The 13,072-nt window shown below is 38.1% G+C and overlaps 1 protein-coding gene across 2 annotated transcripts in view; it reads right to left on the reverse strand.

The window, feature by feature from the left end:
• AGPAT5 (1-acylglycerol-3-phosphate O-acyltransferase 5) overlaps nucleotides 1–13,072 on the reverse strand; it is a 41,362-nt gene that overhangs the window by 26,049 nt on the left and 2,241 nt on the right. The window contains exons 3-4 of one of the 2 annotated variants that reach the window (XM_017739285.1): nucleotides 9,201–9,290; nucleotides 1,718–1,808 (exon numbers count right to left, since the gene is read on the reverse strand). In XM_017739285.1, coding sequence (XP_017594774.1) covers nucleotides 1,718–1,808; nucleotides 9,201–9,290 — 181 coding nt within the window. The remainder of the gene's footprint in view (nucleotides 1–1,717; nucleotides 1,809–9,200; nucleotides 9,291–13,072) is intronic. The other variant, XM_017739286.1, reaches the window with a different exon arrangement.

Raw genomic sequence — 13,072 nt, forward strand, 5'->3', positions numbered from 1 at the left:
CCATGGCTCCACGCTGCAGCCCCAGAACCCAGCCACCACCACAGGGGCACCAGGGTTGCTGAGGACAAGCCATGAGCCAGGCCAGCAGCACTGCACAGCAGCAGGACCCTGGGGAGCTGTAATCACATCCTGCCAGCAGTCCCGTGGAGCTCCCTGTCCCCACAGTTCCCGGCGTACTGGGATGTGCCCTGGGCTGGTTCGTGCTCGAGGCTCAGCCTTCAGAACAGTGTGGTTCTGCTTTCAGTTCTCCTTCTCAACACACTTGCATGAGGGATGCTCCAGTTCCAGGGAGTATCTATCTCTGCGTGGACATGCAGTGGAGCAGGGGCTAGGGGAACACAGACTGCTTCCCCTTCTCCCCACATAAAAAGTGGGACAGAGGCCAACAACAAAAGAATTTAGCAGTGGGGAGAAGCAAATCAAGAGGATTCTGCAACAGAATTGGAGATGCTTCTTGTTTAATAATTATTTGTCATGAGAATTTTTAAAAGGAGGAATCCTTGCAAAATAAAAACAGACCAGTACTGGAGAGGAAAGCAGTTGAAGAAACAAACAGGTGCTCTGAAAGCACAAAAGCAGTGTTTTACTGTTTCGCAGAGTGCAGAGATACAATTAAAAGGTGAAATAAAATAATAGTGAAACAACGAGAGCCTTTTCCCTGAAAAAGAAGGAGAGGAAAAAAAATCCTATCAAACACCCCCCTCCCTCTGAACTCTCAAAGAATCACCAACCTAAATGAAACATTTGACTTTCATTTCCGACAGGAAACTGAAGCGATGAACAAATACATTATGACTTCAGCTCTCCTGCTCATACACGCAAACAAATTCCATTCTTCCCATGGAGAAGAAAAGCATATATCCTTTTGGACAAGAGTTAACAATACTTAATAGCTTGATTATATCAACAGGCTGATTCACAGACTTGTGAATTCATTTCAGTGTGTCACAGAGATGAATTTACCAGACCTATTTGTTTACTTTTAGAGTGAATTAATTCACTTTTGGTCAACAGGAAAAAACAAAATCAGGAAACATGTTCACTGAACTGTTGGATTTGAAGTTTACGTGCAAACGATGTGAGAAAATATGAAAAATCTTGGGACACTTGGATTTTTTGCCAGCCTTTCCAAAGATGAAGTAATTCCATCTGTGGTTATAGAGACAATGCCAACAATCAAAGCGACTCCTCAATAAAGTTCAACCAAGGAACAGTGAGATTGGAAGGTGAGAGAGGAACAAAACTAAAATGCCATAGGAGTATTAATACTAATTAAAAGTGAAATGATGGAAGACTCTTTCTTTTAAGGCACAACAAGCTCTATGCAAAATATTCTTTATATTGACTAACAACTGTAATTGGAGCTACAATATTAACTTAGATGGACCAGTGCCCTGATTCAGTGTAGGAAATTCTCACAATCTGAAGGAGCAAGAAAATAAGTAAATACACACCTACAGGTGGAAACTACAGCGAGCCTTCTGGAGTACTGTTACTATTGTACATTGTGAAATGCATGAAATGTCTGTATATAAACTACTATAATCCTGCTCTGTAAGAGAAACAGTAGTTTATACTATTCTAAACCTTTAAATACCAATCATGCAGGTTTAAAAGTCCAGTTAAGGTGAGATGATCTTCACATTACATAACAATTTTATATAATAAGTGTTAGCACCATAACAAAAGAATTATTTCAAAAATTCTTTATGCTTACCTTCCTTTTCAGCAAATGATTGACTATCCGCAATGACTTTTGGTATTTCTGGATTGTAACGAGTCCCCTCTGGAAAAATCACTAAATACATCTGTGGAATTAAAAAAGAAACAAAACAGACAAGTTCTTATAACGAATGTAAACTGACTGCTTTTACAAAAATTATCAACACTTGATAGGTCCATATTGTATTTAGCTCACACCATTGACTATTGTAAAGATTAAAAGAAAATCAGAATACTTAGCTTTAAGAAACTTACTGTTTGAGGTTCAAAATAATTTCCTTTGAAAATCCACCATAGAAAATACTCCATGTGATTTAGAAAGGGAGATAGCATGTATCAACAAAAGTCAGCAAGTCAGGAGCAGCTGACATCAACAAGAGTATCAGTTTTAAAAGATTTTGAAAAGATAGACAAATACATCAAAAAGTGACCAATTTTTTTTTCTTTAATAGTGATCTTGCCTCTAGTATTTCTTTATACTGAAATATACGATAATTCATTCATAATCAGAAATAGTATTAATTGAAATTATGATAGATCTTATGTGCCCCTATGTCTCTCACTGCCTTGGATATTAAATACATTAGGAACCCAAACTCATAGTTCAGCGAAATTTGAACTTTAAAGTCACATTCCTTTAAGCAGGCATATCTGCAAGGTTATATTTCCCAAGTAAATTCCTTTGCTTGCCTGTTCAGCACCAAACTATCTATGGGTTCTCAAATCCCTACACAGGTAAAGGTCGCCTAAGCATCTGCATATCTGTCTGTAAAATTATGTACCCAAACAGGAGCAGTCAAATTTGACGAATTTTCCATTTTCTTTTGAAACAGAACAGAGGGGTTTTGGGGTTTTTGTGTGTGTTTGTGCCTTGTATAATTTCCTACAAACAAAGCTGTTGCAAAACATCACTTAAACAGTGAAAATTTCATATTGGGGACTCATGTGCAGGAGAGACTATGGCCATAAATGAAAACTGGTATGGAGTTGAACATGACACATTCATAGTAAAATGCCTGCCGTAAATACTTAATATATTAACTTTGCAGAAAGGAGTCTCAAGAAACATTTGAAAGAAAATGAGACAATAGATTTACAAAACAGTCCAAGGAATATTACCAGTGATTAGATGGAGACTTTGATAATTGGAGTACACATCATGTAAAGATGCAAAGTTAAATAAAAACTCAAAAAGAGACACACAGGAATGCAACTTTGTGCTTCTGGCCCACAAAACATCGGTGTGTGCTGGCATTTACACTTAATGATTGCAGAACAGCTACAGAAAGGGCTGAATGCCAAAAGACAGCCCCCAGCAAATGACCTCTCCAGAATCACCCCACAGTGAGGAAGGTTGAAAAATGCACTAAAATGCAGAGGTGAGAAGAAACCTAGGAAATGTGCCAACCAGAGAAGACAGCTGGAGATCAAGACAAAGGAGAACTAAGTACATAGTCTAGAATCTGACAGAGAAAAAGAAAAAAAAAATAGCAAAACCAGTATCAGTAGAGTAAAGAGACCTAGAGGAAAGGCTGTACTTGTCACAGTGTGTTTGGGGGAAACTGACAGACTGCAGATGCACGTGAAGTCCAAGAATGTTCAAGGACCAACAGACATCCAAGATGCATACAGATTTGGTAGTGAGGGAAAAAAGAAAATGGGTTTAAGAGACAAGATGCTTACTTTTTGTAACAGTAGCATAAGTACAGGGACAAGTACAGGAATCCTTAGAGCCAGCTGTAGTCCACACTTCCCCCAGTCATCTATACATTTCATCTATGAAGTATAATGTTGAGATATTTAAGTGACTAAATAAAACTTTTCAGATGCAGCTGGAAAGGACATAATATTCAAATCCAGATGCATTTTTTTTTTCTTTTCATAAATGTGCTTATGTTCAAATCTTGTAATCTGGATGCTTAAAATGGTCCTTCAAGATGAGGTGGTCCAACCCTTCATTCCCATTAAAGACTGCATTGCTCAGCTCTAAAGGGTAATACAGTGACTGTAACAGGTAATAGAGCAAAGGAAGTGAAGCGCACAGGACAGGAACACTGCTCTTGGTGCCTAGGTCAGCACTTACAAGCAGGAAACAATGTTACTGGTCTTCAAAGCAGATAATCACCCCCAAAAGCTGATTACACAACAGGGAACAGTATCTACTCACTCCAGTCCTATGTGTGTAATACAAACCAGGGACTGAAATTATATTTTACTTATTCTTGTAAACCTCTAAAACACAAGCAGCTAAACAGGTTTGTTGACCAGAATCTGAGTATCTCTGAATTGAAAGCATACCAACAAGACAGAGAAGCGGCCTTTGCTTTAAATTCAGCACATATTAACCTGTTGTGCAGCTCATCAGGACTATTTTAACAGTAAAATTCATGAATGTAAATAGATGACCTACTTATACTCACATACAGTCCTGCACAAGACAAAGATATCCTGCCAGTACAGTTCAGCCTACCAGAACCACTTGTAGACTGGCTTTTCTCCCACCATGGCCAGCAGAAGTTAAATCCTTAAGCACTATTTCCAAAGACTGTAAGAACTACAAATCTCTTTTAAGATTTTAATAACTAAATAAGCTCCCCTGAACTTGGAATAAGAACTTGTAGAAGCACTTTAATTGCCTAGAAACACTAGCTGCAGCTTAGGCCGTTTTTAATACAGATTTTTCAATTAGGGCAATTAGCTACATAAAGGTTACACACTGTATCACTGCAAAATACAGTGCTCACGTTCAAAATAGCAGAGATAGTTTTGGATTACTGCAGTCCCTGATCCATTGAGACACCAATTTTAACCCAAGCAATAGGTCCCTATGCTCAGGTATGTGGTACCTTCATTCCTTCTGTGGAATGGGTGGGTGCCAGTAAACTTGGTGCCTCTCCTCAATTTGAAAGCTTCAAGGAGTGGATCAGGATTAATTTAGTAGAACCCTACTGATTCTTGTTGGAGCCAGAAAATAAAAAAAGATGCAGGGGCTACCTGAAGAGTCCCCAGTGCAATGTCAGTGCACTTGCCACAACCCACATATGAACTGAATGGAAGATGGTAACTGCATTGTTCCAAATAGCAACACTTCATTTCCCTGGCACTGTCAAGGTCTCACAGGCAAAAAGAAACAGCAACGGCACTAAGGGGGCCCTCTGCTTCCAGAGAGAGGACAGGGCAGCTGAGGAAGTCCCTGAGATAGATCAGAGTGCCACAAATTGAGATGGTATGGGCAAAGCAGGGGAAAGCAGGGAAGCAACAATCGAGTCCCTGGAATACAGAACAACCATAGACATACAGCTAGAAAAGGTGGCCAAGGGCTTTGGAAAATGTCCTGCAGTGAGTAGCTGCTACTCTGCAGAAGAGCACAGGGCATCAAGAAGTGGTAAGTACTGACTAAAGGTATCTTGATCACTCTTCCCAGGTGACAAGGGGAAAACAAATATTTTAATTTACAAAATTCAAAATTGTCTTAAACAATGCACTTGCTTAATTTTAATATTATTATTACTATTACTGTATCCTGACAGCTAGACAGATTCATATCTGCATCCGTTTAGACCACTGCCTAGAAAGTATGCTTCTAGTGAACTGGATAAGAAACATTGCCACTCAGATCAATAACTGAAAAGGATATGGTAGAAGAAAGCCTATCTGGTGTAAGTGGAACAAAATACAAAAGGTGATATGGGAATAGCAGGCAAGGACATCTGTGATTTACAATTGTCAGGGATTTGCAAATTAGTACCTATATCACTAAATTATTACATTAAGCCTTATAGCAGTTGTATTGATGCATTTGTCCCCTCCATGTTTTTATTGTTTGATTGGCATTTCTTCACATGACAATGATTTATTCTATGACTGAATGAATGACAAAACCAAAACACATAGTAATCAGCTAAATATTGGTTGTACAGGGTTAAATTCCACATCTCAGAATGCAGATTTCCTACTCTTGATGCATGATAAAAAAAATAGAAGTTACATTTTCAATTACCAAATTGAATAGTTTGCTGTTCAGAAGAGTTAACTTTCTTTATAAATGAAGTAGATTGAGCATATCAAGTGTCAGCTGGATACCCCTTCATTTTGGGCTTACATTCATCTATGGCTTACATTAACACAACATTAACACAAAAGTGTTATTTAAACATGGTGACAGTCTCTGCTCTCACAACAAGACGTAAGATTGCAATCTGTTAGCAATCAGTCAAATTTTATGGAATTTTAAACCAAATCACATCATCTTGAGTGAGTTTTACCAACAAAAGGCCCAATAATGCACCATTTAAGTGTATAATTCAATGACAGTTTGAGAAGCAATGTGATTTCCAGAAAGAAGTAAGAAAATATATTAGTTCAAGATCCCCACTAAGAAAACACAGGTGCAACAGTGTTTCAGTCTGGCATCAGTTTTGTGCCTGACACTGCTGCGCTGCATCTGGGAAGAGGTGTGGACTGGCTGCAAACCAGAGGGCAGGAAAAGGGGCTCTTTATAGCAGACAGGTGGGTGGAAGTCGTAAGACAAGGTGAGCAAGGACAATTAGTCAGTCCACCGTTGCTACACAAAAGGAGACATGCCAGAGCACTAATCCAGTTCTACTGTGCATGTAAGAGGCCAAGAGGCAGCCTTACTTTGCCTGTCAGTTTTAACTCCAATTTACTTGTCATTAACAATAATAAAAAAAAAGTCCGCAGTGAAGCAGTAAAGAGCTTGCTATTCTGAGAAGAACAGAAGACTGGTTCTGTCTTCCTACACATCTTCAGTTTCTTAATGGTAAAAGGGATGGCTCCAGACAGACTGAACATTAATCATCTGGATTCTTTTGTTTAAATTGTACGTGGAGAGAAACTGTAAATAACAACGTGACCTTTAACACAGATTCCTGTCCATCTCTTCTTTATTGGTATATAAATCTTTCCTGAGCAGCTGAAAGGCCAGCTCATCTCTAGCATTACATTAAAGAAAGAACTCTACCACTTACACACAGAATGACTAAGCTACACCAACTGCCCACTAAACTGAGGAAAAGGCCACCCTGAGCTGTAGCATATAGTGCATAAAAATTCCAGTCACAGATTAGCTTTTTTTGCATGAAGCTGATGAGTTCAGGACATACTTGCTTGACTGATCAAAATGTCTTCATTTTAAAAGCAATATGGTTGCTTGTGAATGTCATGATAAGTTGCAGAACTGAATGAATAATGCAGCAAGGACACAGGTTATCACGTTCTTCTCACAGTAGTAACTGTTGGTTAAAGACCATTTAGTAGCAACTACATTTAAATTCTCAGATAAAGTGGCCTATAGGAAGTTTAGTCTTCCCTCAATGACAGCTCAATGGTCTGTGTCTTTTACTCCTGCAGATGCAAATATCTGCCTCAGTAAAGAGGCTTTTGACAACTTTGGTTTTGTAAATTTAACTGTCACTCCCTATATGGTCTGAGAGATTTTAAACAATTAATTCCTGCAGCAGTTACACTTATTTCTCTTCTATACTGCAACACCTATAATATGAAGCAAATGGCAACAACTGCCTGGTATGCATGTCCAGGTTCTGTGCTCATTTCCAATACCACCAAACTCCCAGAGAGCTAAACTGCAGCAAAAAACAAGTGTATCCAAGTGGTCCCACATTCATTAGGCATTAGCTTTGATAGGTTAGGTATGGGCTTTCAATCTACACACTACTCAGGAGGGAGAAGAAAGATGATTCCATAAACAAAGACTTTTGGATTCATTTCCCTTACTAACAACATGGAAAGCAGAATCCACATCAGTTGTATCTTTGAAGAAAAGCTTTATGCTTAAACCTCTCCTTACATTCTACCTGTGCTAAAATGACACGCTGCAGCAAGACTGAACAACATCTGCAGGTTTCCAAGGACATAGTTTGATGGGTTTCTAGGCACATCTTCCCAAGATTGTACTAAAAGAAAAATACACATTTTTACAAAGGAGATTAATTTAACACAGACTTTCAATTAAGACTCTTACCGCAATGAAAACCTTATAATAACAATAAACCCCTGCTTTTTAGGGGGTGCAAAGGGAAGACTCATGAAAGCCAGACTCAAGCACAAGCTGTCTCTTTAGCTAGCAAGAAATCCATAGGCCTATGCAGGAAAACACCTTGCTGGTTTATTTCATCCAGACTAACAAAAATGAACTTAACCTGCAGGCGGAAGAATTGCTTAGGGGGATGACTACAACTATGTTTCACACAGCCTGCAAGTGGCCTTTGCTTATTCCATTACACCGCAAGTTTTACAGCAAGTAGAATCTTTACCACTGACATAGGGCAAATAATAAGGCAACACAACCTCTTTACATCCCAGGACCCTCTCTGGTAATGGGGGCGCAGGTTGCCACCACTGAACATGACCTTCTTCTCTATGGACATCATTGATTAGACACTGGACAGCAAAAGCTTAGTTGTTATAATGTATTTCTGGCCTAACTTATATGCTAACACCTAGAACTGTCCTTACTTAATTAAAACAAAAAAATCACACTAATTCTTAGTTCAAGACAAAAAGAGTTTGAGCACTGTCTGAAATAGGGACACTTTACTCATTTAAGTCTCTCAGTAAGCACAAGGTCAATTTACTTTTTCAACACAGACACATGCACAAACACAAACCCACTATCTCCAAATAAGAAAAAAGAAAGGACTACTATGAATGTCAAAACAACCCATGCACTCTTTATAAAAGTTTTGACAATATGTGGAGTCTAAGTCCTAATAACACAATTTTAAATAAAAGGGAAGTTTAACTGTTTTAGATCAAGGCTTGCTTAGTTGTTTTTTTGCAGCTTGGCCAAAAAGGCAGAAAAAAATTTAATGCACTGCAAGTAATGGAAGCAAAGCACAGTGATTCTAACCACTGAGCCACAAACCATACAGGGAGTCATGAGAAAAGTCACTTGGCAGTAACAGTCGTTCTTCAAATAGAAAATTATCAAGAGTTTGTTTTGGGTTTTTTTTCCTCCTCCAGGCATAGCAGACAAAGTTATTCAATTCTAAGATGTCACTGCCATTAAAAATGACTGATTGTTGTGATGACTAATTAGCATTTCGTAGGAAAGGTTCTTGACTTCTAAAATTTGAGAGTTATCAGTCTCTGACTAGCACACAGTAGTCAAAATGTTGTCTTTAGAAACAGAGGGTTTCTCTTTTGAAATAGTGGTTTCTCAAGGAAAGCACTATAGTTCATGTTCTAAGTCCAGATCCCCCTTGTCCTCTACAGAGAGGATCACAAAGTTCCCATCAATCATAAAGAACCAGTCAAATTTTCCTCAGTTTAATTAGAGGTGTCACTCTAGTCACAGAAAGTAACTGTAAAAACACAGAAAGAAAACAAATCCATGATTACCATCTTAGTAGTTTGTGGATATCGGGCATGGCTCTTTTCTCCAATAAGCCTTTGCCATTAAAAAAGTCAAAGAAATGAGAAGGAAGGTATAAGCTTACTGGAGTCTCAGCTTTCATCTGGGCCCGCAACTTCGCTCTCATTTCTTTCTCATTGAAATTGGCACTTCTTTTTACATACACTCCTCCATGCTATCAGAGAGAAAAAAAAAGAAAAACATTAAATATTTAAGTAGTTTAATGTAGAATAGTTGATAGAAGAAAAAACAAGAGACAATTACAAGTCACCTTTATGACTCACACTGCAAATTGCCCACAAGACATTTTCTCCTATCACAAAAACATGTGAAACTAATTTTACATTTGCATATAATTTAGCTCACAAAATCTGTTTAAATAAAGATCAGATATAAAAAATGCCCAATGCATAAGACTTTTGAAGTGTCTTGTTTAAAGGTGTTAAATACTTAACTAGAAGATGGCATTAGAAGTGACCCCCAGGGTGTTTATTCCCGACAATGCTGACATGCAGCTTCATTTGTGTATCAAGGGAAAATCACAGGACTGAAGTTACTCACTTTCAAGCACTTACAGGTCAATGCTTTCAATTTTATGTGCCCACTCTTACATAGTAACTAATGCAAATACTGGGAATGCAGATATCATACTTCTACATACAAAATTTATGAATAGCACAAAAGTAACTAGAGTAGATCTTGAAAACCTCCATGCACTTCACTAGAGAATCAAACTTTTAATAAAGAAGTTATATCAAGATAATAATTGAATGAGTAAACCGAAATCCTCAGAAGACAAAGAATTTTATAGACGGATTTTTACTGAAAACTATTATTAAAAGTTAAACTAGGTCCTGGAAGTGATTAATTTTATAACTTGTTGCACACAAGTTATTACAAAACTTCAGTAAAAGGACTATGTCAAAGTACACACAAAGAGAAATTTGCCCTAACATTTCTCTCTTCTACCACGTTGTTTTATCTACAGAGAAAGAGGATGTAAACAAACATGCACCACCTATGAACTACTGATACAATGAAGTCTGGAAAAAACAAAACTAGCTTCCAAACAACATAATTTCGAGTTTAAGGTACATTGTTTTCATGGGTTTTCTAACTGACTCCATAACTTGGTAATACTCTTTTCTGTTCACCATGACTATTGGTATCAGGATTCGTCAGACAACTTCTGTCCATTTATGGTTTTACAGGCTCTTAACAGAAAGGTGATAGTAAGATTAAAACCACTAAGAGCTGAGCCTCATTCAAATACCTGATCTCATGAAAAGATACAGTACATTGTAGAAACAGGGGTAGTGGCTGTGTGCAGAGCTGTGTCCATGGCATGGATAAGAATAAAATTTGAGGGGTTAGGAGGAGGCAGGCAGAAAAGGTGGTCATGCAAAGTGCTTTCAGCCTTTGCTTTTCATGGTGTGGAGAGATGGCTGTTTAGCTAGTGGTGTTTGATGTGACTTTTGAGTTCTTCAAAAGCTGCAGTGAAAGGGAACAGAAAGCCAATGATGCATTAACTGCATACTAAATATTCTGCCTTAACTTTATCATCTGTGGTTCCCTCCCAAGGTAAAGTAGCCAGCTCTAACACTCAGCTCTGCTGCTTTGACTGGCATGGGACCAAAACCATGAACAGAATTCCCCAGTTCACTGAGTTTGGCTGTGGCATGGTATCGGGACCATCCCACAAGCAGTTTAACAGCTCCAGACAGAAAGCAGCAGAACAGAAAAACGTTTCTTCAACTGTGTAGTAAACAGAGAGCCTCATGTTATCTCCACACTCCACATACAAGACCATTTCTAAGATCTGACACTATTAAAGGGAAACAGAAGTCTTAAGCAGACTGAAATACAGTTGTATTCTGACACTCACCACAACCACCCCTTCCAGGAAGGGAAACTCAGTTTGGTATCAGAAGAAATTAATCTACTATATAAGATTTCCATGTAATTGATAAGTCATCATTCTCTGTGAGCTCAGCTAGCTCAAGCTTTGATCAATGAGAGAAACCTCGAATCAAGGTCTTCTTGTATCATCAAATTACTAATCAGCTGCAGTAAACTGGAAAAATACTAAACCAACTTTTCCTTGTTTGATTTGTCAACTTGGACAAATGAAGTTACTATTGGACTGTTTGGTTGGGGATACCATGACACACACCAAAGACAGATCTGGTGTCGCACGTCAGATATTTTAATGCTCAGAAATAGATTTGCACTTCTCAAGTAAATGAGCACAGAGTCACGTAATGTAAGAACAGACAAAGTATTGCAAGATCAGTGTTCGCTGCATTCACCCCATCACTCGGTCAGGTCCCTGTGGCTTGGGTACAAAGCTGAAGAGAGGCAGGATATGTGGCTAAAACTCAGGAACAACCAAAAGGGTGCACAAGCTGATGCTGGATAACAGAAAAGATAAAGACATACTTCCTATGTTAAAAAGTCAAGCAAACTTAACAAAAATACTTTTCAAAATTACATCCCAGTCTCATCAGGGGTATAAGATAAATAGGAATGAATTGGATATATAAGCGAATAGGAGTGATGGGATTAATTGGTAGCAAATAACAGAGGCAAAAAAAAATTTCAGATCCACCTAAAAATAATAAAGACAGTTCTATGAAAAGAAATCGGTTCTACCTAATACATCAGACCTGGAACATAATAGGTTAATTTAAGTGTTTCTTTTATTTCCTTGCTATTAGATAGCTGCCTCAAAGAAGAATGCTAGTTATGTGATTGTATATAGCTCGAATTCCCCAATTTGTATTGCATTTCCTTTTCAGTAAGAGATCAAATATATGAACATTCTTCAAAACAGATTTCTGGAAGTACTGTTTTTAAGGTTGTAATTTTTTTCCGGTGTACTTTAAAAGCCCCTCTCTCAGTCAACAATGGATTGTGTTTACAAATATACTTCCTTTGTGCCTGAATTTCACTCTCCTGGACATCCAGACCACGTTTATTTCCAAACAGGATGTTTACCTGAGGAAGGGAATATGAATTCCGTAAGCATAGCGTAATTATGTGGCTCTGGAAACTTTTAGTGGAGTGTAAGTGACATCACTGACAGAACATCAACAGGAAGGGCAGGAAGTGTTTCATGTTTTTGCACTGTTTGGTGTGATAAAAACAATAAAAATACCTATTAGCTTGCACTGCAGGCCTTCTGCATCCCGTCTCAGTCATTTAAGCATATATGCATCACCACTGCCTGTCAATTGTGTCACTGATTTAAATATATATATACATAAATATATATAATCACCCCTCACTAAATCTTGCAGAAGTTTTATTTTTTGAGGAATCAAAAGCTGAATAGGTTTTATTTAATACATACATGTTTTGATTAAAAATGTAGGTGACATTCAGATTAATTTCCACAGGAACCTCCTTTTAACGGTCAATATACCGGTCAGGAAACTGAGCACCGGATATTCCACACAGCAAAAGTAATTTTCCAAAATCTTGGTAAAAATAATTTCTGGACACCTAGTGATAGTGGATGGAATATATATCCTGTTTGTATTTTAATTAAAGCAGACTTAAATGACCAGCATTGTAATGACTAAAGGCAAGGACAAAGAGCAAAATATTTCCATGCAGCAGATCAGTCACTTTAGTGGACAAAAAATGCAGAGAAGCATTAGGGACAAGCATTAGACAACTGAGAATTCTGTTTTCTCCTAATGCATACCTTAGTGAGGTATGACAGGGTCTGACAGTTTGTAGTTATTTAGGAGACTGGGACAGCAAACCCACCAATTAAAGAAATTGTGAACCGTTTTCTCATTTTCTCTGCAGCATATACTTCTCTAAACATACCAATTTTAGCAGAAACAATGCCAACCACCCATGCTCCAGCCTAGATCTATAGCCTACTCACTAAGGTACTCATCCAGAAGACAACAAAGATTTTCAACCACCAAGCTGAAGACACTGGAT

This window comes from Corvus brachyrhynchos, unplaced genomic scaffold, assembly GCF_000691975.1.
Source record: "Corvus brachyrhynchos isolate BGI_N302 unplaced genomic scaffold, ASM69197v1 scaffold136, whole genome shotgun sequence".
Taxonomy (NCBI): domain Eukaryota; kingdom Metazoa; phylum Chordata; class Aves; order Passeriformes; family Corvidae; genus Corvus; species Corvus brachyrhynchos.